General features: G+C 45.6%; 1 protein-coding gene across 1 annotated transcript in view; it reads right to left on the bottom strand.

Moving 5' to 3' along the window:
* The window catches only part of LOC110490910 (catenin delta-2-like), a 616,290-nt gene that overhangs the window by 330,837 nt on the left and 261,519 nt on the right, over positions 1-23,934 (bottom strand). The window contains exons 6-10 of the mRNA XM_090199252.1: positions 22,101-22,273; positions 12,516-12,636; positions 10,881-11,097; positions 10,579-10,678; positions 9,284-9,404 (exon numbers count right to left, since the gene is read on the bottom strand). Of these exons, the coding sequence (XP_090055378.1) occupies positions 9,284-9,404; positions 10,579-10,678; positions 10,881-11,097; positions 12,516-12,636; positions 22,101-22,273 (732 nt within the window). The remainder of the gene's footprint in view (positions 1-9,283; positions 9,405-10,578; positions 10,679-10,880; positions 11,098-12,515; positions 12,637-22,100; positions 22,274-23,934) is intronic.

The following is a 23,934-nucleotide window of genomic DNA, read 5'->3' as shown; positions in this document are numbered from 1 at the left end:
GTCTGTGGGCTACATTAGTTAATTTAGAAGACGAGATTTACTTAGAATTCCGTGGCATTATTTTATATTGTTATTATAATTGTTGTATTATATGACCACTTTTTCTCCCCAATTTCGTGGTATTGGTAGTTACAGTCTTGTCTCATCGCTGCAACTCCCATACGGACTCGGGAGAGGCGAAGGTCGAGAGCCGTGCGTCCTCCGAAACACAACACAGCCAAGCAGCACTACTTTTTGACACATTGCCCACTTAACCCGGGAAGCCAACCGCACCAATGTGTCGGAGGAAACACCGTCCACCTGGCGACCGTGTCAGTGTGCATTGTGCCCGGCCCGCCACAGGAGTCACTAGCGCACAATGAACATCCCTGCCGGGATCATCCCTGCCAAACCTTTCCCTAACCCGGACAACGCTGGGCCACTTGTGCATTGCCGCATGGGTCTCCCGGTTGTGGCCGGCTGCGACAGAGCCTGGACTCGAACCAGGCTCTCTAGTAGCACTGTGATGCAGTGACTAGGACCACTGCGCCCCTCGGGAGGCCATTTTATATTATTTTATAGTATTTTTGTTTGTGTATTTCTTATGAATCCCAATTAGCTGCTACCAAGGCTACTCTTCCTGGTGACCAGCAAAATTAAGGCAGTTTATACCATTTTAAAAACATTACAATACATTCACAGATTTCACAACACACTGTCCCTCAGGCCCCTACTCCACCACTACCACATATCTACAGTACTAAATCCATGTGTGTGTGTATAGTGTGTATGTTATCGTGTGTGTGTGTGTGTGTGTGTATGCATGTGTCTGTGCCGATGTTTGGGTTGCTTCACAGTCCCCGCTGTTCCATAAGGTGTTTTTTTTTTGTCTGTTTTTAAATCTAATTGTACTGCTTGCATCACAGTTACTTGTTGTGGAATATAGTTCCATGTAGTCATGGCTCTATGTAGTACTGTGTGCCTCCCATAGTCTGTTCTGGACTGTGGAGAGACCTCTGGTAGCATGTCTTGTGGGGTATGCATGGGTGTCTGAGCTGTGCGGCAGTAGTTCAAACAGACATCTCAGTGCATTCAACATGTCAATACCTCTCACAAATACAACTAGTGATGAAGTCAATCTCTCCTCCACTTTGAGCCAGGAGAGATTGACATGCATGTTATTAATGTTATCTCTCTGTGTACAGACAGGGGCCAGCTGTGCTGCCTTGTTTTAAGCCAAATGCAATTTTCCTAAGTCCTTTTCTGTGGTACCTGACAACATGACAGAACAGTAGTCCAGGTCTGACAAAACTAGGGCCTGTAGGATCTGCCTTGTTGATAGTGATGTTAAGAAGGCAGAGCAGTGCATTATTATGGACAGACTTCTCCCCATCTCAGCTACTGTTGTATCAACATGTTTTGACCATGACAGTTTACAATCCAGGGTTACTCCAAGCAGTTTAGTCACCTCAACTTGCTCAATTTCCACATGATTTATTACAAGATTTAGTTGAGGTTTAGGGTTTAGTGAAAGATTTGTCCCAAATACAATGGTTTTAGGTTTAGAAACATTTAGGGCTAACTTCTTCCTTACCACCCACTCTGAATGTCACGCCTTCCACCAAAGGTCATCGTCGCTGGTCTACTAGCTGCCACCGAAGGGGGCTCCTCTCGCTTGGAGGTCGTCGTCGCCGGTCTACTAGCTGCCACCGAAGGGGGCTCCTCTCGCTCGGAGGTCGTCGTCGCTGGTCTACTAGCTGCCACCGAAGGGGGCTCCTCTCGCTCGGAGGTCGTCGTCGCCGGTCTACTAGCTGCCACCGAAGGGGGCTCCTCTCGCTCGGAGGTCGTCGTCGCCGGTCTACTAGCTGCCACCGAAGGGGGCTCCTCTCGCTCGGAGGTCGTCGTCGCCGGTCTACTAGCTGCCACCGAAGGGGGCTCCTCTCGCTCGGAGGTCGTCGTCGCCGGTCTACTAGCTGCCACCGAAGGGGGCTCCTCTCGCTCGGAGGTCGTCGTCGCCGGTCTACTAGCTGCCACCGAAGGGGGCTCCTCTCGCTCGGAGGTCGTCGTCGCCGGTCTACTAGCTGCCACCGAAGGGGGCTCCTCTCGCTCGGAGGTCGTCGTCGCCGGTCTACTAGCTGCCACCGAAGGGGGCTCCTCTCGCTCGGAGGTCGTCTTCGCCGGTCTACTAGCTGCCACCGAAGGGGGCTCCTCTCGCTCGGAGGTCGTCGTCGCCGGTCTACTAGCTGCCACCGATCCTTCTTCCTTTTCTTTTGGTTATGTCTGTTTAGTGTTTCACCTGGTTTCATGTTGGTTAATTAGGGTGGGGGTATTTAATTCGACATTTCCTTTGGGGTTTTGTGTGAGTTTTGGGTTTCGTTTTATTAGCTCATGTTCGACAGGTGGGTTTTCCCTGGACTGTGTCTGAGTGGGGTTTTCGTGGCTACTACTGTAGTCCGGTGTCCTGTTGTTTTTTTGAGCTAGTTAAATAAAACGCCCTTTTCCTTGGAATTCATTTCTCCTGCGCCTGACTCCACACCCACATCTCCTTGGGGAGAATTGACACTGAAACTAACTGCAGCTCTTTGTTAAGTGTTGCAGTCCTTTCAGTCACTGTAGTAGCTGACGTGTATAGTGTTGAGACACGTAGTATGAAGAATACAATTGAAAAAAGCTGAATAAAACTGAAATATTTTGTGCGCACATGCAGATATTCTGTGATGAGCGGTTAACAAAGAAATAGGTCCTCCTATATGCTTCATTTAGAGTTATTAATGTAACTTTAGTTGTTCTACAAACGTTGGGCTATATGTTGATTTTATTGTAAGGCTGCATGATGAGACTCTAACGATGGTTTGGAAAAAAAAAAGGCATAAGGTCTGCTTTGTTTTTTTTTGCGCAGGCTGTACACACTATATCAGTCTCTCATTCACAATGTGACAAGCACTTGATAATGCCTCGATTTTCACTGTGGCATCCCCTTTGTGGCCGTAATGCACCCTAAAAAAAGACATGCCTTTTGCTGTGCAATCTGAAGCTCTCACATGACTCTCTGTCAAATGAAGACAGACACATCGGGAACACAACTGCGCGTGTCCTTATCCAATTCCCAGGTGCATATTGAAGATATTGGAAGAACTGTCCACATTTATTTTTTCGTCAGCCAACAAGATGCGTGAGGCATAACGAACAGCAAAAGCACTAGCCTATGTCAATCAACTATCCCCATTAGTACAAAAGTTGACCTATTCTATTCTGTGTGAAAAATAAATATTCCAAACAAAGTCTGGGATAGTTGTAGAAATTGATTGATCCTAAATTAATACAACCACTAGCATAAAAAAATAATGTTTTATGCAATGAGCTTGACGCAACAGATCAGAATGTTTAGCTTAAAATACTGGCTATTTCTTGACATTATAAGTGCAGCAATGTGCACATGGTAGCAGGCTATACGTGTGAATGTTCCATCAGCAGGAAAACACCATTATCAAAAGTGACCATCAATGTGATTATGCTTGTAATGCTTTTATTATAAAGGTGCATTTTATATGGTGAAAATTATCTTCCCCAAACTTGAAACACACACTGCTTATGTATGCCAGTTAGGCTCTACACACCTTGTAAAGCAGATTAATGTGTTTAATTTTAAGAAGTTATTTGGCCACTTTAGTTGTGATACAAACCTTATTCAAACCTATAGGACTATGGGCTAGGTTACATGAGATGTGATACTAACCTATAGGACTATGGGCTAGGTTACATGAGGTGTGATACTAACCTTACAGGACTATGGGCTAGGTTACATGAGGTGTGATACTAACCTTACAGGACTATGGGCTAGGGTACATGAGGTGTGATACTAACCTTACAGGACTACGGGCTAGGCTACATGAGGTGTGATACTAACCTTATTAAAACATATAGACCTACGGGCTAGGCTACATGAGGTGTGATACTAACCTTATTAAAGCATATAGACCGACAGGCTAGGCTACATGAGGTGTGATACTAACCTTATTAAAACATATATGACTATGGGCTAGGCTACATGAGGTGTGATACTAACCTTATTAAAACATATAGACCTACGGGCTAGGCTACATGAGGTGTGATACTAACCTTATTAAAACATATAGGACTATGGGCTAGGCTACATGAGGTGTGATACTAACCTTATTAAAACATATAGGACTATGGGTTAGGCTACATGAGGTGTGATACTAACCTTATTAAAACATATAGGACTATGGGCTAGGCTACATGAGGTGTGATACTAACCTTATTAAAACATATAGACCTACGGGCTAGGCTACATGAGGTGTGATACTAACCTTATTAAAACATATAGACCTACGGGCTAGGCTACATGAGGTGTGATACTAACCTTATTAAAACATATAGGACTATGGGCTAGGCTACATGAGGTGTGATACTAACCTTATTAAAACATATAGGACTATGGGTTAGGCTACATGAGGTGTGATACTAACCTTATTAAAACATATAGGACTATGGGCTAGGCTACATGAGGTGTGATACTAACCTTATTAAAACATATAGACCTACGGGCTAGGCTACATGAGGTGTGATACTAACCTTATTAAAACATACAGGACTATGTGCTAGGCTACATGAGGTGTGATACTAACCTTATTAAAACATATAGACCTACGGGCTAGGCTACATGAGGTGTGATACTAACCTTATTAAAACATACAGGACTATGTGCTAGGCTACATGAGGTGTGATACTAACCTTATTAAAACATATCATAAGTGATAATATATAACTCACAAGTGATAGGCTAATATTAAAACCCATCAGAACATTATTGACTTAATATTGTCTTTACCTATAATAAATAATATATGTGTGACATTTGTTTTTATTTAGAATGGACCAGTGTCATGCACCTGTCTCAAAACAGGGGAGCAAACTACATGTCATCTACAGTATGCACTTCAACAGCGAATGGGGGTAGCTTTTCCCGGGGTTCATTTTCATGGCAGCCCGGTAGGCTATACTCATGTTGTAAAGGGAAGCAATGTGCTTAACATCAGGAAAGATGATAAATAAATATAGTAGGCATAGAATACAGAAATGTGGTGCAAAAGGAGCTCATGGGCTCTCATGAAGTGTTTGGTTTGATTTTTGATCACATATCGCATTGAGTGATTAGAGGGACAATAGAGTGCCGAGTACCAGGCAGTTAGCAAGTTTGGTTGGCTACTAATGACCAGCAGCAGCATCAGAGCTTGGAGAAGCCTAGTTACCATGACTACATTTGACTGCCTTCATGACTCGTGACTGCCTGTGTGGCGGTAATACGGTCACAGTAACAGCCCTAGTCTGGTGTGGTGGTAATACGGTCACCATAACTGCCCTAGTCTGGTGTGGTGGTAATACGGTCACCATAACTGCCCTAGTCTGGTGTGGTGGTAATACGGTCACCATAACTGCCCTAGTCTGGTGTGGTGGTAATACGGTCACCATGACAGCCCTAGTCTGGTGTGGTGGTAATATGGTCACCATAACAGCCCTAGTCTGGTGTGGTGGTAATACGGTCATTGTAACAGCCCTAGTCTGGTGTGACGGTAATACGGTCACCATAACTGCCCTAGTCTGGTGTGGTGGTAATATGGTCACAGTAACAGCCCTAGTCTGGTGTGGTGGTAATATGGTCACAGTAACAGCCCTAGTCTGGTGTGGTGGTAATATGGTCACAGTAACAGCCCTAGTCTGGTGTGGTGGTAATATGGTCACCATGACAGCCCTAGTCTGGTGTGGTGGTAATACGGTCACCATAACTGCCCTAGTGTGGTGTGGTGGTAATACGGTCACCATAACAGCCCTAGTCTGGTGTGGTGGTAATACGGTCACAGTAACAGCCCTAGTCTGGTGTGGTGGTAATATGGTCACAGTAACAGCCCTAGTCTGGTGTGGTGGTAATATGGTCACAGTAACAGCCCTAGTCTGGTGTGGTGGTAATATGGTCACAGTAACAGCCCTAGTCTGGTGTGGTGGTAATACGGTCACTGTAACAGCCCTAGTCTGGTGTGGTGGTAATATGGTCACAGTAACAGCCCTAGTCTGGTGTGGTGGTAATATGGTCACAGTAACAGCCCTAGTCTGGTGTGGTGGTAATACGGTCACTGTAACAGCCCTAGTCTGGTGTGGTGGTAATACGGTCACCATGACAGCCCTAGTCTGGTGTGGTGGTAATATGGTCACAGTAACAGCCCTAGTCTGGTGTGGTGGTAATACGGTCACCATGACAGCCCTAGTCTGGTGTGATGGTAATACGGTCACTGTAACAGCCCTAGTCTGGTGTGGTGGTAATATGGTCACAGTAACAGCCCTAGTCTGGTGTGGTGGTAATATGGTCACAGTAACAGCCCTAGTCTGGTGTGGTGGTAATATGGTCACTGTAACAGCCCTAGTCTGGTGTGGTGGTATTATGGTCACAGTAACAGCCCTAGTCTGGTGTGGTGGTAATACGGTCACAGTAACAGCCCTAGTCTGGTGTGGTGGTAATACGGTCACCATGACAGCCCTAGTCTGGTGTGGTGGTAATATGGTCACCATAACTGCCCTAGTCTGGTGTGGCAGTAATATGGTCACAGTGTGGTGGTAATACGGTCACCATGACAGCCCTAGTCTGGTGTGGTGGTAATATGGTCACAGTAACAGCCCTAGTCTGGTGTGGTGGTAATATGGTCACAGTAACAGCCCTAGTCTGGTGTGGTGGTAATACGGTCACCATAAAAGCCCTAGTCTGGTGTGGTGGTAATATGGTCACAGTAACAGCCCTAGTCTGGTGTGGTGGTAATACGTTCACCATGACAGCCCTAGTCTGGTGTGGTGGTAATACGGTCACTGTAACAGCCCTAGTCTGGTGTGGTGGTAATACGGTCACCATGACAGCCCTAGTCTGGTGTGGTGGTAATACGGTCACAGTAACAGCCCTAGTCTGGTGTGGTGGTAATACGGTCACCATGACAACCCTAGTCTGGTGTGGTGGTAATATGGTCACAGTAACAGCCCTAGTCTGGTGTGGTGGTAATACGGTCACCATGACAGCCCTAGTCTGGTGTGGTGGTAATACGGTCACTGTAACAGCCCTAGTCTGGTGTGGTGGTAATATGGTCACCACAACTGCCCTACACACAACACATCCATAGAGCAGTTATATATGCTGTCTTTCCAATGTCCACTCGGCCCATTGGCATCAGTGTTACTTCTATTGTTACTTCATATAGAAGAAGAATTACTTGGGGAAAGTAGCATATAGATTTTATTGGGGGGAGGGGGAAGAATATTGTCTCAGTTTACGATGAGCTGGCATCCTGTATGTGGCCGTATGTGGTTATCACCTTTTCCTACTTCTTCCTGTTCTCAGAGTAAGGGGCTCCCGCTGCCTATCAGACAGGTCCTGGCTGAATTGATTGGACTGGCCTTGGATGTTGATCTCCTTTCCCCCCCTGTTCCTTCAGAATGTTGGCTTTGGTCTGATAGTTCCACATCTTGAAGATTCCCAGGTAAAGGTGTTTAGCGTTCTTCTGTTTTACCCCAATCCTATGGCACCGTTCCAGATCCTCTGGTGATATACCCACTTCAAGTTCCTCTGATATCAGTTTGACCACGTAGCTGGAAAGGTCCCCTTTGTCCTTGTCTTCCGGTAAGGACAATATTCTAGTGTGGTTTTATCTCATTCTATTTTCTTGCTTGTCTAATTCATGTTCCAAAAGTTTGCAGCTTTGTTTCCAAAAGGTTTGCTCATGCGCACGCTTTGTTGGTGCACGTCTAACATAATAGACTACTTAACTTTTTTAGCAAATCTACTTTTTTCATCACATATTGTAACAGTTTGTTTGCTTTGGTGAAAATTGAGAGCATTTTAGCTACGATTACCTGGATATCATTTAGCTGTTCATTGCTCTCGTTTGCATCTCCAAGTTGTTCCTTGTCTTTTCTGCTGAGGGAAGCCATGGCTTGTAGGTTTCTTGTGGCCATGTCTGTTTAAATGATTGGATCGCTGTTGTACATAACTGAACGCTCACTCTCTCCCAGCTAGACAGCTCACTCTCTCCCAGCTAGACAGCTCACTCTCTCCCAGCTAGACAGATCACTCTCTCCCAGCTAGACAGCTCACTCTCTCCCAGCTAGACAGCTCACTCTCTCCCTGCTAGACAGCTCACTCTCTCCCAGCTAGACAGCTCACTCTCTCACAGCTAGACAGATCACTCTCTCCCAGCTAGACAGATCACTCTCTCCCAGCTGGACAGATCACTCTCTCCCAGCTGGACAGATCACTCTCCCAGCTAGACAGCTCACTCTCTTCCAGCTAGACAGATCACTCTCTCCCAGCTAGGTGTCTCAATCTCTCGCAGCTACTTGAGGATATATTGATCTATCGATGTTAGAGGCTTAACTTAAACTTTGTTGTCTGGCTTCTAACCACAGTTTTGTCTGAACAAACCAGAGCTACTCACTCCCCATGCACCTCATCAACAACTCCCTCACACTGAGGACAACAGTCAGACCACATAACATGTTAAAGACAAGCTATAGACCAAGGACCCAATTACCTCAATACAGAAGAGTAAATAACAGCAGAGAGGGAACGATTCAGTGCTTGCATTGCATTCATATAGGGATTCACCTTGAGGGATGTGTCGTGCGCGTGAGAGTGTTTTTGAGTGTGTGTGTGTGAGTGTGTGTGTGAGTGAGTGTGTGTCTGAGTGTGTGTGAGTGTGTGTGAGTGTGTGTGAGTGTGTGTGGGTGTGTGTGTGTGTGTGTGTGTGTGTGTGTCTGAGTGTGTGTGGGTGTGTGTGGGTGTGTGTGAGTGTGTGTGAGTGTGTGTGAGTGTGTGTGAGTGTGTGTGTGTGTGTGTGTGTGTGTGTGTGTGTGTGTGTGTGAGTGTGTGTGAGTGTGTGTGAGTGTGTGTGTGTGTGTGTGTGTGTGTGTGTGTGTCTGAGTGTGTGTGGGTGTGTGTGAGTGTGTGTGAGTGTGTGTGTGAGTGTGTGTGTGTGTGAGTGAGTGTGTGTGAGTGTGTGTGAGTGTGTGAGTGTGTGTGTGTGTGTGTGTGTGTGTGTGTGTGTGTGTGTGTGTGTGTGTGTGTGTGTGTGTGTGTGTGTGTGTGTTTGTGTGTGTGTGTGTGTGAGTGTGTGTGTGTGTGTGTGTGTGTGTGTGTGTGTGTGTGTGTGTGTGTGTGTGTGTGTGTGTGTGTGTGTGTGTGTGAGTGTGTGTGAGTGTGTGAGTGTGTGTGAGTGTGTGTGTGTGTGAGTGTTGAGTGTAGTCTTACCGGGCCTCTGGAGTGTAGCAGTAGCATAGAGCTCGTGTGATATCTTGTACTGGTCGGAGGCGTGGTGGGCAGCCAGTCTCCTAGGAGACAGAGTAGCGTAGCTCCCTATGCCCGAACTCATCTAGGGAATCACATGTGTACAACATCCACGATTATCTAATGTCACTTAAGAATAATGTGAACTTCCATCTTTGCAATGAATATCCACGTCTGTAATACCTTCAGAAAGTGTTCACACCACTTGACTTGTTCCACACTTTGTTGTGATACAGCCTGAATTTAACATTAATTCAATTAAAAAATTTGATCACATCATTGGCCTACCAGCATCCCAGAGTAGCGTATTCACTGTTGACGTTGAGACTTGTAATTTGCATGTACTATTTAATGAAGCTGACAGTTGAGGACTTATGAGGCATTTGTTTCTCAAACTAGACACTAATGAACTTGGGGCCTCCCAGTCCTCTTTCTATTATGGTTAGAGCCAGTTTGCGCTGTTCTGTGAAGGGAGTAGTACACAGCGTTGTACGAGATCTTCAGTTTCTTGGCAATTTCTTGCATGGAATAGCCATTTCTCAGAACAAGAATAAACTGATGAGTTTCAGAAGAATGTTCTTTGATTCTGGTCATTTTTAGCCTGTAATCGAAGATACAAATGCTGATGCTCCAGATACTCAACTAGTCTAAAGAAGGCCAATTTCAGAACAACATTTTTGAGCTGTGCTAACATACTTGCAAAAGGGTTTTCTAATGATCAATTAGCCTTTTAAAATGACAAACTTGGATTAGCTAACACAACGTGCTTTTGGAACACAGAAGTGATGAATGCTGATAATGGGCCTCTGTATGCCTATAGAAATATTACACTAAAATCAGATGTTTCCAGCTACAATAGTCATTTACAACATTAACAATGTCTACACTATATTTCTGATCAATTCTATGTTATTCTAATGGACAAAAAATGAGCTTTTCTTTCAAAAACAAGGACATTTCAAAGTGACCCCAAACCTTTGACTGGTAGTGTAGGTGAGAGAAATTCACCTACACTACTGGTCAAATTGGGGTGGCAGGGTAGCCTAGAGCGTTGGACTAGTAACCGGAAGGTTGCAAGTTCAAATCCCCGAGCTGTCGTTCTGCCCCTGAACAGGCAGTTAACCCACTGTTCCTAGGCCGTCATTGAAAATAAGAATTTGTTCTTAAGTGACTTGCCTAGTTAAATAAAGGTAAAATAAAAAATAATAATTCTGAAATGATGAAGACTTTCTGAAGGCACTGTTTGTATCAATATACACCTGGTGCAGGGGGGATGATGACGCACAAGCCCCTCCTCCGGCAACGGATGCTATGGCGTTCGGAGGAGACCCTCCTGTCGTCGTCACGGAAACAGAGGTGCTGTAACCATAACAACAAGTTAAGTTATTGTAAACCATTTTTATTTTATTTTAGACATTTTCAAATCCAGAGAAATGAATAACAATTGCAGTAAGATTATAACGTTGTTCTTCTTCCAAACCAACCAATGACATTCACTCCCCTTCCAAACCAACCAATGACATTCACTCCCATTCCAACCCAACCAATGACATGGCCCTACCTGTAAGGCTTGGCGAGTCGGTTGGCGGGGGACTGTTTGTTGGGTGAGGATGATGAGGAGGAAGAAGGTAGGCGCTGTGTGGTAGCATAGCCAGGTGTGTCTGAGGCTGGACCCAGGCGCTGGAGCTTGCTGGGAGAACCAGACCCTCCACCTCCTCCTCCGGTTAGAGGGGAACTCACACGCTGGGTGGGCAGGGTGGAACTCGGGTAGTAGTGACCTGGAATCAGACGGAACAGGGGTTAAAACAGGGCTGCACAACTCGGTTAGGCATGTTCCCTCTCTAATGGTAAAGATTAGCATGTTCCCTCTCTAATGGTTAAGATTAGCATGTTCCCTCTATAATGGTTAAGATTAGCATGTTCCCTCTCTAATGGTTAAGATTAGCATGTTCCCTCTCTAATGGTTAAGATTAGCATGTTCCCTCTCTAATGGTTAAGATTAGCATGTTCCCTCTCCAATGGTTAAGATTGGCATGTTCCCTCTCCAATGGTTAAGATTAGCATGTTCCCTCTCTAATGGTTAAGATTAGCATGTTCCCTCTCTAATGGTTAAGATTAGCATGCTCCCTCTCTAATGGTTAAGATTAGCATGTTCCCTCTCTAATGGTTAAGATTAGCATGTTCCCTCTCTAATGGTTAAGATTAGCATGTTCCCTCTCTAATGGTTAAGATTAGCATGTTCCCTCTCTAATGGTTAAGATTAGCATGTTCCCTCTCTAATGGTGAAGATTAGCATGTTCCCTCTCCAATCATTAAGATTAGCATGTTCCCTCTCTAATGGTAAAGATTAGCATGTTCCCTCTCTAATGGTAAAGATTAGCATGTTCCCTCTCTAATGGTTAAGATTAGCATGTTCCCTCTATAATGGTTAAGATTAGCATGTTCCCTCTCTAATGGTGAAGATTAGCATGTTCCCTCTCCAATGGTTAAGATTAGCATGTTCCCTCTCTAATGGTTAAGATTAGCATGTTCCCTCTCTAATGGTTAAGATTAGCATGTTCCCTCTCTAATGGTTAAGATTAGCATGTTCCCTCTCCAATCATTAAGATTAGCATGTTCCCTCTCTAATGGTAAAGATTAGCATGTTCCCTCTCTAATGGTAAATATTAGCATGTTCCCTCTCCAATGGTTAAGATTAGCATGTTACCTCTCTAATGGTGAAGATTAGCATGTTCCCTCTCCAATGGTTAAGATTAGCATGTTCCCTCTCTAATGGTAAAGATTAGCATGTTCCCTCTCTAATGGTGAAGATTGGCATGTTCCCTCTCCAATGGTTAAGATTAGCATGTTACCTCTCTAATGGTTAAGATTAGCATGTTCCCTCTCTAATGGTTAACATTAGGACTTGGGGAAGGTAAGCTGCTTCTAGATCTGTGTCTAAGGGCAATTTCTCAACAAAGCCGAAGGGACTGGATGCCATGTTCAGTTCCTTGCATGTTTTATGGCATTATCTCTGTCTCAGTTCTCTTTATGTATAATGGTATGTACTCTATAGGAATACAATAAGTTATAATAAAAGCTAAAAGGATTGGATGTCGTGTGTAGTTCCTTGTCTCTTGAATGTCATGATCTCTCTTTAAATTCGGGTCAGTACAATATTATGTACACATTGTAGGTATATAATATAGATATATACCGGTAGTGATCTGCTGTGCATCTGGTAGGTGGAAGGCACTGCCATGGCTCTGAGAGAAGGAGTCTCCTCCACTACCTCCCCCTGCCTGCTGCCTCTGCTGAGCGGCACGACTAGACGTCACCTAGGGTGGGGGGAGACGGGAAAGAGGAGAGGAGAGGGGGGGGGGAGGGGAGAGACGGGAAAGAGGAGAGGAGAGAGGGGGGAGGGGGGGGGAGGGGGGAGACGGGAAAGAGGAGAGGAGAGAGGGGGGAGGGAGGGAGGGGGGAGGGGGGAGAGGAGAGGAGAGAGAGGGGGAGGGAGGGGAGGGAGGGGGGAGACGGGAAAGAGGAGAGGAGAGAGAGGGGGAGGGAGGGAGGAGGGGGGGAGGGGAGAGGAGAGGAGAGGGGGGGTGGGGAAGACGGGGAAGAGGAGAGAAGAGAGAGGGGGAGGGAGGGGGGGAGGGGGGAGACGGGAAAGAGGAGAGGAGAGAGAGGGGGAGGGAGGGGGGGGAGAGGGGGGAAAGAGGACAGGAGAGAGGGGGGGAGGGAGGGGGAGGGAGACGGGAAAGAGGAGAGGAGAGAGAGGGGGAGGGAGGGGGGGGAGAGGAGAGGAGAGAGGGGGGGAGGGAGGGGGGAGACGGGAAAGAGGAGAGGGGGGAGGGGGGAGACGGGAAAGAGGAGAGGAGAGAGGGGGGAGGGAGTGGGGGAGGGGGGAGAGGAGAGAGGGGGGGAGGGACGGGGGAGGGGGGAAAGAGGAGAGGAGAGAGAGGGGGAGGGAGGGGGGAGACGGGAAAGAGGAGAGGAGAGAGGGGGGAGGGAGGGGGGGTAGACGGGAAAGAGGACAGGAGAGAGAGGGGGAGGGAGGGGGGAGACGGGAAAGAGGAGAGAGAGGGGGAGGGAGGGGGGCGACGTTGATAGGATATTACAATTACACCTAACACTTCTTCCACTTCTGTAGGTGTTTATATGGTAACAGATAGATTTATAGAAGCTATAACCTCTAACAGTCTCTATATGGTAAGAGACAGATTTATAGAAGCTATAACCTCTAACAGTATTTTTATGGCAACAGATTGATATCCTGTCCAGTTGAAGTCCACTATCAAGTCATTCATTTTGCACCAAGCCACAGTGAGGAAGCTGCCTCTATCCCAACTCAGTGCAGGGTTATCTAATGTATTCCTCTAGATCCTCAGAGACAGCAGCACAGCATATGTTTCTACCTAGCTCAGCTCCTTCACCTCATGCAACTGACAGTCACCATGCATATTTCTCTAAAGGTGAACTACACACAGTCACACGCCCCATGCTGAGGCTCGCTGGCAGTGAACACACGATTTAACAATGTGCAGATACAAACACACACACACGCACACTCCATCCTGAGAAAGCTCCTGGCTCCAGGCTGTATTTTCCCTCTATAATAAGCCAAACGCGTGTCTGCTGATTACAATGTCTCTTTGGTTACAGTGTCTCTCATTAACACAAGGCCATGATAACTGATTCATCAGACACTGAAGTAATGGATGAAGCCGTTTTAAAACCCGCAGTCATTACTTCAGCAGAAAACCCAGCGAACCAAAATTGGTTCTGTGAATGTTCCCAGAACATTCGTTAGGTCGCGGCAAACGTTCTCGTAACACAAAAACTGCCCAGTCATAATGATGATTATGGAATGTTTGTATAAAACATTTGCCTTATGTTGCAAGAACGTTCCTAGAACACATTTAACATGTTCTTTAAAGGTTCCCAAATGGTTTCATGAGGTTGTGGGAACGTTTTGTGGACGTAAAAAAACAAAAATGTTCCCATAACACAGTTGTTCGGATAATTCTACAATGTTTCTTTATGATGCAAAAAACCATTCAACTGATGTTACAAGAACGTTCCCAAAACACATTTTGTCTGTTCTTTAATGGTTCCCAGAACGTTTCTCTAGGTTGTGGGAACATTGTGTGGATATTACAAGAGATAGGTTCCCAAAACACTAAAACTGTCCAGATGTGCTGACAATCAAACACACTACAGTGCTGCTGTAACAGCCTCCACTCTTCTGGGAAGGCTTTCCGCTAGATATTGGAACATTGCTATAGGGACTTAGTGAGGTTGGGCACGGATGTTGGCCGACTAGGCCTGGCTCGCAGTCAGTGTTCCAATTCATGCCAAAGGTGTTCGATGGGGTTGAGATCAGGGCTCTGCCAGTTCTTCCACACCGATCTCAACAAACCATTTTTGCATGGATTTCCCTTTACCTTGCACAGGGGCATTGTCATGCTGAAACAGGAAAGGACCTTCCCCAAACTGTTGCCACAAAAAATCTGTTGTACAGAATTGTCTAGAAAGTCATTGTATGCTGTAGCGTAAACACTTCCCTTCACTGGAACTAAGGGGCCTAGCCCAAACCATGAAAAACAGCCCCGGACCAATATTCCTCCTCCACCAAACTTAGCAGTTGGCACTATGCATTGGGGCAGGTAGCATTCTCCTGGTATCCGCCAAACCCAGATTTGTCCGTCCGACTGCCAGACGGTGAAGCGTGATTCATTTCTCCAGAGAACGCGTTTCCATTGCCCCAGAATCCAATGGCGGCGAGCTTTACACCAGTCCAGCCGACGCTTGGCATTGCGCATAGTGATCTTAGGCTTGTGTGCGGCTGCTCGGACATCGAAACACTTTTTTAGGAAGCTCCCAACAAACAGTTAATGTGCTGACATTGTTTCCAGAGTCTGTTTGGAACTTGGTAGTGAATGTTGCAACCGAGGACAGACGTTCTGTGAACTTGCAATATACATTTTTACCTTGTCTTGTAGGTCCACAGAACATTTCAGGAACTTTAAGAAAAAGTTATATTTAAGTTTGACTTAATATTAAGTAAATAACATTCTAAATGTGTAGCTTCACAAAGCACAAGAAAGCAGATTGGAATACATCCTCTTTATGTTTCTATTCAATTTCTATTGAGTTAACGGCAATTCACATTTGAAACTAATCTAGAGACACACAGCATTTTAATTTAATTAATAGTTCATTTGAATAGCATTTAATCGTACAAACACAATCATATTGTACACACTTCAGAAATTTACAATTTGCACATGTGGTTTGAACTTGCAATGTCTGGTACCCAAGCCAGATTTTTATCCTATGTACCACCAGGGAAGATCTCTTACATTTCCCACATTTTGTTAGAGCCTTATTCAAAAATGGATTTAAAAAAATCCTCATCAATCTACACAAAATACACAATAATGACGAAGCGAAAACTGGTTTAGACAATTCTGTAAATATAACATTTTAAATACCTAATTGGCATAAGTATTCAGACCCTTTGCTATGAGATTGACTTGGAAAGGGACACACCTGTCTATATAAGGTTCCACAGTTGACAGTGCATGTCTGAGCAAAAACCAAGCCATGAGGTTCAAGGAATTGTCCGTAGAGCTCCGAGACAGGATTGTGTCGAGGCACAGATCTGGGGAAGGTCCCCAAAAACACAGTGGCCTCCATCATTCTTAAATGGAAGAAGTTTGGAACCACCAAGACTCTTCCCAGAGCTGGCCACTAAGCCAAACTGAGCAATCGTGTGAGAAGGGCCTTGGTCAGGGAGGTGACAAAGAACCTAATGGTCACTCTGACAGAGCTCCAGAGTTCCTCTGTGGAGATGGGAGAACCTTCCAGAAGGACAACCATCTCTGCAACACTCCGCCAATCAGGACTTTATGGTAGAGTTGCCAGACGGAAGCCACTCCTCAGTAAAAGTCACGACAGCCCGCTTGGAGTTTGATAAAAGGCACCTAAAAACTCACAAACCCTGAGAAACTGGATTCTCCGGTCTGATGAAACCAAGATCAAACTCTTTGGCCTGAATGTCAAGCGCCACTTCTAGAGGAAACCAGGGACTATTCCTACAGTGAAGCATGGTGGTGGCAGCATCATGCTGTGGGGATGTTTTTTGGCTGTAGGGACAGGGAGACTAGTCAGGATCGAGGGGCGAAGGTTCACCTTCCAACAGGAGAATGACCCTAAGCACACAGCCAAGACAACGCATGAGTGGCTTCGGGACAAGGCTCTGAACGTCCTTGAGTGGCCCAGCCAGAGCCCGGACTTGAACCCGGTCGAACATCTCTGGATCAGAAAATAGTTCCAACCATCCAACCTGACAGAGCTTGAGAGGATCTGCAGAGAAGATGGGAGAAACTCCCCAAATACAGGTGTGCCAAGCTTGTAGCATCATACCCAAGAAGACTTGAAGCTATAATCGCTGCCAAAGGTGCTTCAACAAAGTACTGAGTAAAGGCTCTGAATACCTACAGTATGTAAACGTGATATTTCAGTAGTTTTTTTAAACTAAATTTGCAAAACATTTCTAAAACCCAGTTTTTTCTTTGTCATTGTGGTGTATTGTTTGTAGATTGATGAGGGGAAAAATACTATTTAATCAATTTTAGAATAAGGCTGTAACGTAACAAAATGAGGAAAAAGTCAAGGGGCCTGAATACTTTCCGAATGCACAGTATGTCTTCTTTTTTCAGTATATAGTCATGGCGGTGTGGTCAATCGGGAGTTTCATGCTTCCTTTTTAACCTTCTTCGACAAAACGAATGTGTTATGAATGTCATTGTAACGTACTTATTTGGAAATTGAGGAACATTACACCACATTGTGGGAATGTTCTGTGCAACCTTCTGGAATATGGCAAGAATATGTTTACAACATTAAGGGAATGTTCTGTGCAACCTTCTGGAATATCGCAAGAATATTTTTACAACATTAAGGGAATGTTCTGTGCAACCTAACGTAATCATTGTATATGTATATTTCTAAATGAGCGTACTCTCTCTTGTAATGTACCCACACTGTTCCCACAAATGAATGGAAATGTTCTGGGAACTTTTAATGAACTCAGAAAGGCTGCTCTGTCAACACTCTTGCAACGTCAAAGGAATGTTTTTTGCACCCTGATACAAACATTATCTCAATGTCAGCACAATTTGACAGTTTTAGTGTTTTGGGAGCCGATCTCTTGCCATATCCCCACAATGTTCCCAGAAACTATAAAGAACAGACAAAATGTGTTCTGGGAACGTTGTTGTAAAATCAAGTGAATATTTTATAAAAACATTGTATATATCATCAGCACGACTGGATCGTTTTTGTGTTATGAGAACATTTGCCACAACCTAACAAATGTTCTGGGAACATTCACACAACAAATGTTAGTTTGCTGGGAAAACATTGCTGGTACTTTGTGTTATTACATTACTTGGAAACCTAATGAGAGTTTTGGGGGAAAGTTATTATTATCAAATGTCCAGCACAACATTTTGATGAATGTTAGAATAGGTATTTCATCTAAAACATTTAAAAACAAAAACAACCATTTTGTTGTCATTCTTTGAATGCTTTTGGGATGTTATCATCCTAATATTAGATAAAACCCTAACTACAACTTAATGGTAATCTTATCTAATGTTCTGGGAATGTTCCGAGTTTGCTGGGTAGGGTCTCAAACCAAAAACACTATTTTGGTGCTGTTGTGTCTGGGTTTCATTATAGAGGGAGAAGGGTTGCAAAATTATGGTAATATTCAAAACATTCTCAGAAATCCAGAAATCCGAGTTGGAGGATTATGTTTTCTCTGTTTGCTCCCTACTTTGTCTGTTTGTTCCCTACTTTGTCTGTTTGTTCCCTACTTTGTCTGTTTGTTCCCTACTTTGTCTGTTTGCTCCCTACTTTGTCTGTTTGTTCCCTACTTTGTTTCCTACCTAATCTTCTAAGTGGATTTCTGGAAAACCTGTAACCTTGTAACCTTCTGGAGGAAGATACTATGACGTAGTGTGTGTGCAGATTAAACCTGATCCCTCTGTTCCAGGTGAAACATCTGCATGCTTTATTAAATATTCAACTGGAGGCCCATAGTGGTATAAATACACTGCAGGAGAACAGCTATCTGATGCAGTGGCTTATATAAACACTCAAAGTCACACACTCCAGCACAGCCCAGCCACAAGCGCACAAGTGCACACGCACACGCACACACACACACACACACACACACACACACACACACACACACACACACACACACACACACACACGCTATGAGAGATGTATAAATAGATATTCCAATCTTAACTATAGAGTTTCACAGTGTCTGTTATAAGTGCTAGATCTCTAATGTATTCCTTCTGGATAAGAGCATCTGCTAAATGACTCAATACTGTAAGTCTCTCTGGATAAGAGCGTCTGCTAAATGACTCTTTACTGTAAGTCTCTCTGGATAAGAGTGTCTGCTAAATGACTCACTACTGTATGTCTCTCTGGATAAGAGTGTCTGCTAAATGACTCTCTACTGTAAGTCTCTCTGTATAAGAGAGTCTGCTAAATGGTGTATATGAAGCAGTACTATATGAGGCAGTAGCCTAATATAATCAGTCTATCCAGGCCTGGTCACACAAACACACACAATACAGTAGAGCCAGAGGTACTCAGAACATCTCCCAAATCAACCTGACAGAAAGGGCAAAACATCACTGGAACCCAACGAGACACACAGAGAGAGAGAGAGAGAGAGAAGAAAGAGAGAGAATAAAGAGAGAGAAGAAAGAGAGAGAAGAGAAGAGAGAGAGAACAGAGAGAGAGAAGCGAGAGAGATAACAGGAGAGAGAGAGAGAAAGAGAGAAGAGAGAGAGAGAGAGAGAGAGGAGAGAGAGAGAGAAGCAAGAGAGAGAGGAGAGAAGAGAAGAGACAGAGATGAGAGAGAGAGAGAGAGAGAGAGAGAGAGAGAGAGGAAGAGAGAGAGAGAGAGGGGGGGTCAGAATATGGATAAGGGGATGGGGAGGATGAAAACTGAACACAGGCCCATTCATGTTGTGTGTGTGTGTGTGTGTGTGTGTGTGTGTGTGTCTGTGTGTGTCTGTCTGTGTGTGTGTGTGTGTGTGTGTGTGTGTCTGTGTGTGTGCGTGTCTGTGTGTCTGTGTGTGTGTGTGTGTGTGTGTGTGTGTGTGTGTGTGTGTGTGTGTGTGTGTGTGTGTGTGTGTGTGTGTGTGTGTGTGTGTGTGTTTGTGTGTGTGTGTGTGTGTGTGTGTATGTGTCTGTGTCTGTGTGTCTGTGTGTGTGTCTGTGTGTGTGTGTGAGCTGGATTTGGTGCAATGCAAACCTGACATAAATTGCCACTTCCTTTCGACAAGTAATTAGCGACATTTTCAAATGAAATTTCCAAAATATTTCCCTATGCATTATTCATAACCATAAACAAGATAAAATAAAACCCCTCAATGCAGGGAGGATGTAATGAAGCTTTACAGCTGGTAGCAAATAGCATGTATGTTTGTGTGCGTGTATGTGTGCGTCTGCGTAGGTGAGTGCCTGTATGTGTGTGTACTCCTGCATTCAGCTAGCTTATGAGGAAATGAACGTAGGGGATAAATGTCTTCTGTATGCTAGAGGACAATGACTTCTCTTGATTAGTGTGAAGAGATTAAAACACATTCACATCCTTTTACAAATTATTAGAGAAATAACAAACCAAACCCACAGCTCCCCATGCAATTAGACAGATCAATTAGACAGTGTATCTCCACGGCTCCTCTCTCTCTTCCATCCAGATCAATTAGACAGTGTATCTCCACGGCTCTACTCTCTCTTCCATCCAGATCAATTAGACAGTGTATCTCCACGGCTCCTCTCTCTCTTCCATCCAGATCAATTAGACAGTGTATCTCCACGGCTCTACTCTCTCTTCCATCCAGATCAATTAGACAGTGTATCTCCACGGCTCCTCTCTCTCTTCCACCCAGATCAATTAGACAGTGTATCTCCATGGCTCTACTCTCTCTTCCATCCAGATCAATTAGACAGTGTATCTCCACGGCTCCTCTCTCTCTTCCATCCAGATCAATTAGACAGTGTATCTCCATGGCTCTACTCTCTCTTCCATCCAGATCAATTAGACAGATCAATTAGACAGTGTATCTCCATGGCTCTACTCTCTCTTCCATCCAGATCAATTAGACAGTGTATCTCCACGGCTCCTCTCTCTCTTCCACCCAGATCAATTAGACAGTGTATCTCCACGGCTCTACTCTCTCTTCCATCCAGATCAATTAGACAGTGTATCTCCACGGCTCTACTCTCTCTTCCATCCAGATCAATTAGACAGTGTATCTCCACGGCTCCTCTCTCTCTTCCACCCAGATCAATTAGACAGTGTATCTCCATGGCTCTACTCTCTCTTCCATGCAGATCAATTAGACAGTGCTATATGCATCTGTCTTTTCCCTCTTCCTCTCCACTAGCCATTTACACTGACACACACACACACACACACACACACACACACACACACACAGGCCCGGGTGACTAGCGGCAGGATAGACCACACTTGATGGTGCGCACACACACACATACACACACATGAGAGAGATGAGCATGAAAAATAGAGAGAGATGTGCATGAGAAATAGAGAGACGGAGATGTGCATGAGAAATAGAGAGACGGAGATGTGCATGAGAAATAGAGGGAGAGAGATGGAGGGAAGGATAAGTAGACAGAGAGAGAGAGAGAGGGAGAGAGAGGTGGAGGGAAGAAGAAATAGAGAGAGATAGAGGTTGAGGGAAGGAAGGAAGGAGAGATAGAGAGAGAGAGAGAGAGAGAGAGAGAGAGAGAGAGGGGAGGAGAAAGAGAGAGAGAGATGGAGGGAAGGAAGGAAGGAGGAAGAAATAGACAGAGAGAGAAAGAGAGAGGTGGAGGGAATGAGAAATAGTGAGAGAGTGAGATGGAGGGAAGGAAGGAGAGATAGAGAGAGAGAGAGAGAGAGAGAGAGCGAGAGAGAGCGAGATGGAGGGAAAGAGAAATAGAAATAGAGAGAGAGAGAGTTAGAGGGAAGGAGAAATAGAGAGAGTGAGATGGAGGGAAGGAAGGAGAGATAGAGAGAGAGCGAGCGAGAGAGAGTGAGCGAGATGGAGGGAAAGAGAAATAGAAATAGAGAGAGAGAGAGAGATATGGAGGGAAGGAGAAATAGAGAGAGAGAGATACGGAGGGAAGGAGAAATAGAGAGAGAGAGAGATGGAGGGAAGGAGAAATAGAGAGAGAGAGATATGGAGGGAAGAAGAAATAAAGAGAGAGAGATATGGAGGGAAGGAGAAATAGAGAGAGAGAGATATGGAGGGAAGGAGAAAACGGAGAGAAAGTTAGAGCAGACTTTAGCTGATTTCTGAGCAAGCGGCTAGCGGCTAGCGGAAGACTTTTGACTTGGAAAACTTGCCTTTATTTGAACCCTTCACAAGGTTAAGCTAGTGAGCAGAAAAAGGTCAAAACAGTCAATACTGTGCAGTACAGCCCCCCAGTCAAGAGCAGAGTAGAGCAGAGAAGTGAGGGGGTAGGGAATATACAGCCAGCTGAATGCAGCATCAGGAGGCACAGAGCCACAACTTATTTCATCGGTACTGTTCGGCGTCTACTGTATATTCAAAACCTTCCGGTAGCCAGATGAGGGTAACTTTGTCTTGGAGCTATGATTTAACAGCATTATAAGAACAAACTCATCACAATAATCACCTTCATCATCATCATCATCACCATCTTCCTCATCGTCTTGGTGACCTACCTGGTTGTAGCTGTGCACGGCCCCACCGACTTGTCCGCTGCGCTGTGGCGTTGCCGCTGCAGCGCTGTCGCTAAGGGCGAGGGTCTGGTTGCTATGGTAGCTGGCGGAGTACTGGAGTGAAGCCTCCGGGGTGGAGTTAAGCTGCAAAGAACTCTGGGAAAGTAGAGAGGGACCTGAAGAGAGAGAAAGAGATAGCGAGAGAGACGAGAGGGGAGCCAAAGAGAGACAGAGAAAGAAAGGGAGGGAGGGAGGGAGGGAGGGAGGGAGGGAGGGAGGGAGGGAGGGAGGGAGGGAGGGAGGGAGGGGAGACAGCGAGAGAGAGAGAGAGAGAGAGGAAGAGAGAGAGGAAGAGAGAGAGAGAGAGAGAGAGAGAGGAAGAGAGAGAGAGAGAGAGAGAGGAAGAGAGAGAGAGAGAGAGAGAGAGACAGAGAAAGAAAGGGAGGGAGGGGGGGGAGACAGCGAGACAGTGAGAGAGAGAGAGAGAGAGAGAGAGAGAGAGAGAGAGGAAGAGAGAGAGATGCAGCTATTTAGAACAGGCAGTGCTGCGTTTCAGCCCTTGGTGAGTTTGAAAAATAATACATAATTAATCAGGAGAGGGAGAGGAGCAAAAGTAGGGGGGGTGGAAGGGGAAGAAGAAGAGAAGAGAAAGAAGGGATGAAAGAAGGAGCGAAGAAGAAAGGAAGAAGTGGTGGAGAAAAGGAGAGAAGAGGAGTGTAAAGTAGAAAAAAGTAGAAGGCAGAAGGTGTATGTAAGTTGAGCTCAGATAAAGTAGAGGAGAGGAGAGGAGAGGAGAGGAGACAAGATAACTCAGATAGAGGAGAGGAGCAGAGAATGAGAGAGGAGGGGAGAAGGAGAGAGGATGGGAGGAGTAGAGAGGAGGAGAGAATGAGAGAGGAGAGGAGAGATGAGGAGAGAAGGAGAGCTCAGATAGAGGAGAGGAGGAGGAGACAGGAGGGGAGAAGGAAGGAAGAGGGGAAAAGGAGAGAGGAGAGGAGGAGGGGAAGGAGAGCTCAGATAGAGGAGAGGAGCAGAGGAGGAGGAGAGAAGAGGGAGAAGGAGATCTCAGAAAGAGGAGAGGAGCGGTGGAGGAGAGAAGGAGAGGAGAAGGAGAGCTCAGATAGAGGAGAGGAGGAGGCGAGAAGGAGGAGGGGAGAAGGAGAGCTCAGATAGAGGAGAGGAGGAGGAGAGGAGGAGAAAGCCCCTTGAATAGAAATTGAATTGAGAGGAGAAGAGCAGGAGAGCTCAGATAGAGGAGAGGAGAAGGGGAGGAGAAAGGAGGGGAGAAGGAGAGAGGAGAGGAGGAGGAGAGAAGAGATGAGAAGGAGATCTCAGATAGAGGAGAGGAGCGGAGGAGGAGAGAAGGAGAGGATAAGGAGAGCTCATATAGAGGAGAGGGCGGAGGAGGAGAAGAAGAAGAGATGGAGAGCTCAGATAGAGGAGAGGAGCGGAGTAGAGAGGAGGGGATAAGGAGAGAGGAGAGGAGGAGAGCTCAGATAGAGAAGAGGAGAGTAGCGGAGGTGGAGAGAGGAGGGGAGAAGAAGGAGAGCTCAGATAGAGAAAGGCGCGGAGGAGGAGAGAGGAGAGGAGAAGGGGGAGAGAAGTTGAGCTCAGATAGAGGAGCGGAGGAAGAGAGAAGGGGAAAGGAGAGCAGGAGGAGAAGGAGAGGAGAGGAAGAGAGATTAATGGAGAGAATGGGTTGGAGAGGAGATGAGGAGAGAGCGAAGAGGAGAGGAGAGGAGGAGGAGAGGAGAAGAAGAGAGAGAGAGGAGAGTATGGGGAGAGGAGTGGAGAAGGAGAAATGAGAGGAGTGGCGAAGGAGAGGAGTTGAGGAGAG

This window comes from Oncorhynchus mykiss, chromosome 15 (assembly GCF_057628025.1).
Source record: "Oncorhynchus mykiss isolate SJ-2025 chromosome 15, ASM5762802v1, whole genome shotgun sequence".
Taxonomy (NCBI): domain Eukaryota; kingdom Metazoa; phylum Chordata; class Actinopteri; order Salmoniformes; family Salmonidae; genus Oncorhynchus; species Oncorhynchus mykiss.
The sequence above is the reverse complement of the archived record's forward strand: the minus strand, read 5'-3'. Positions and strand labels throughout refer to the sequence as shown.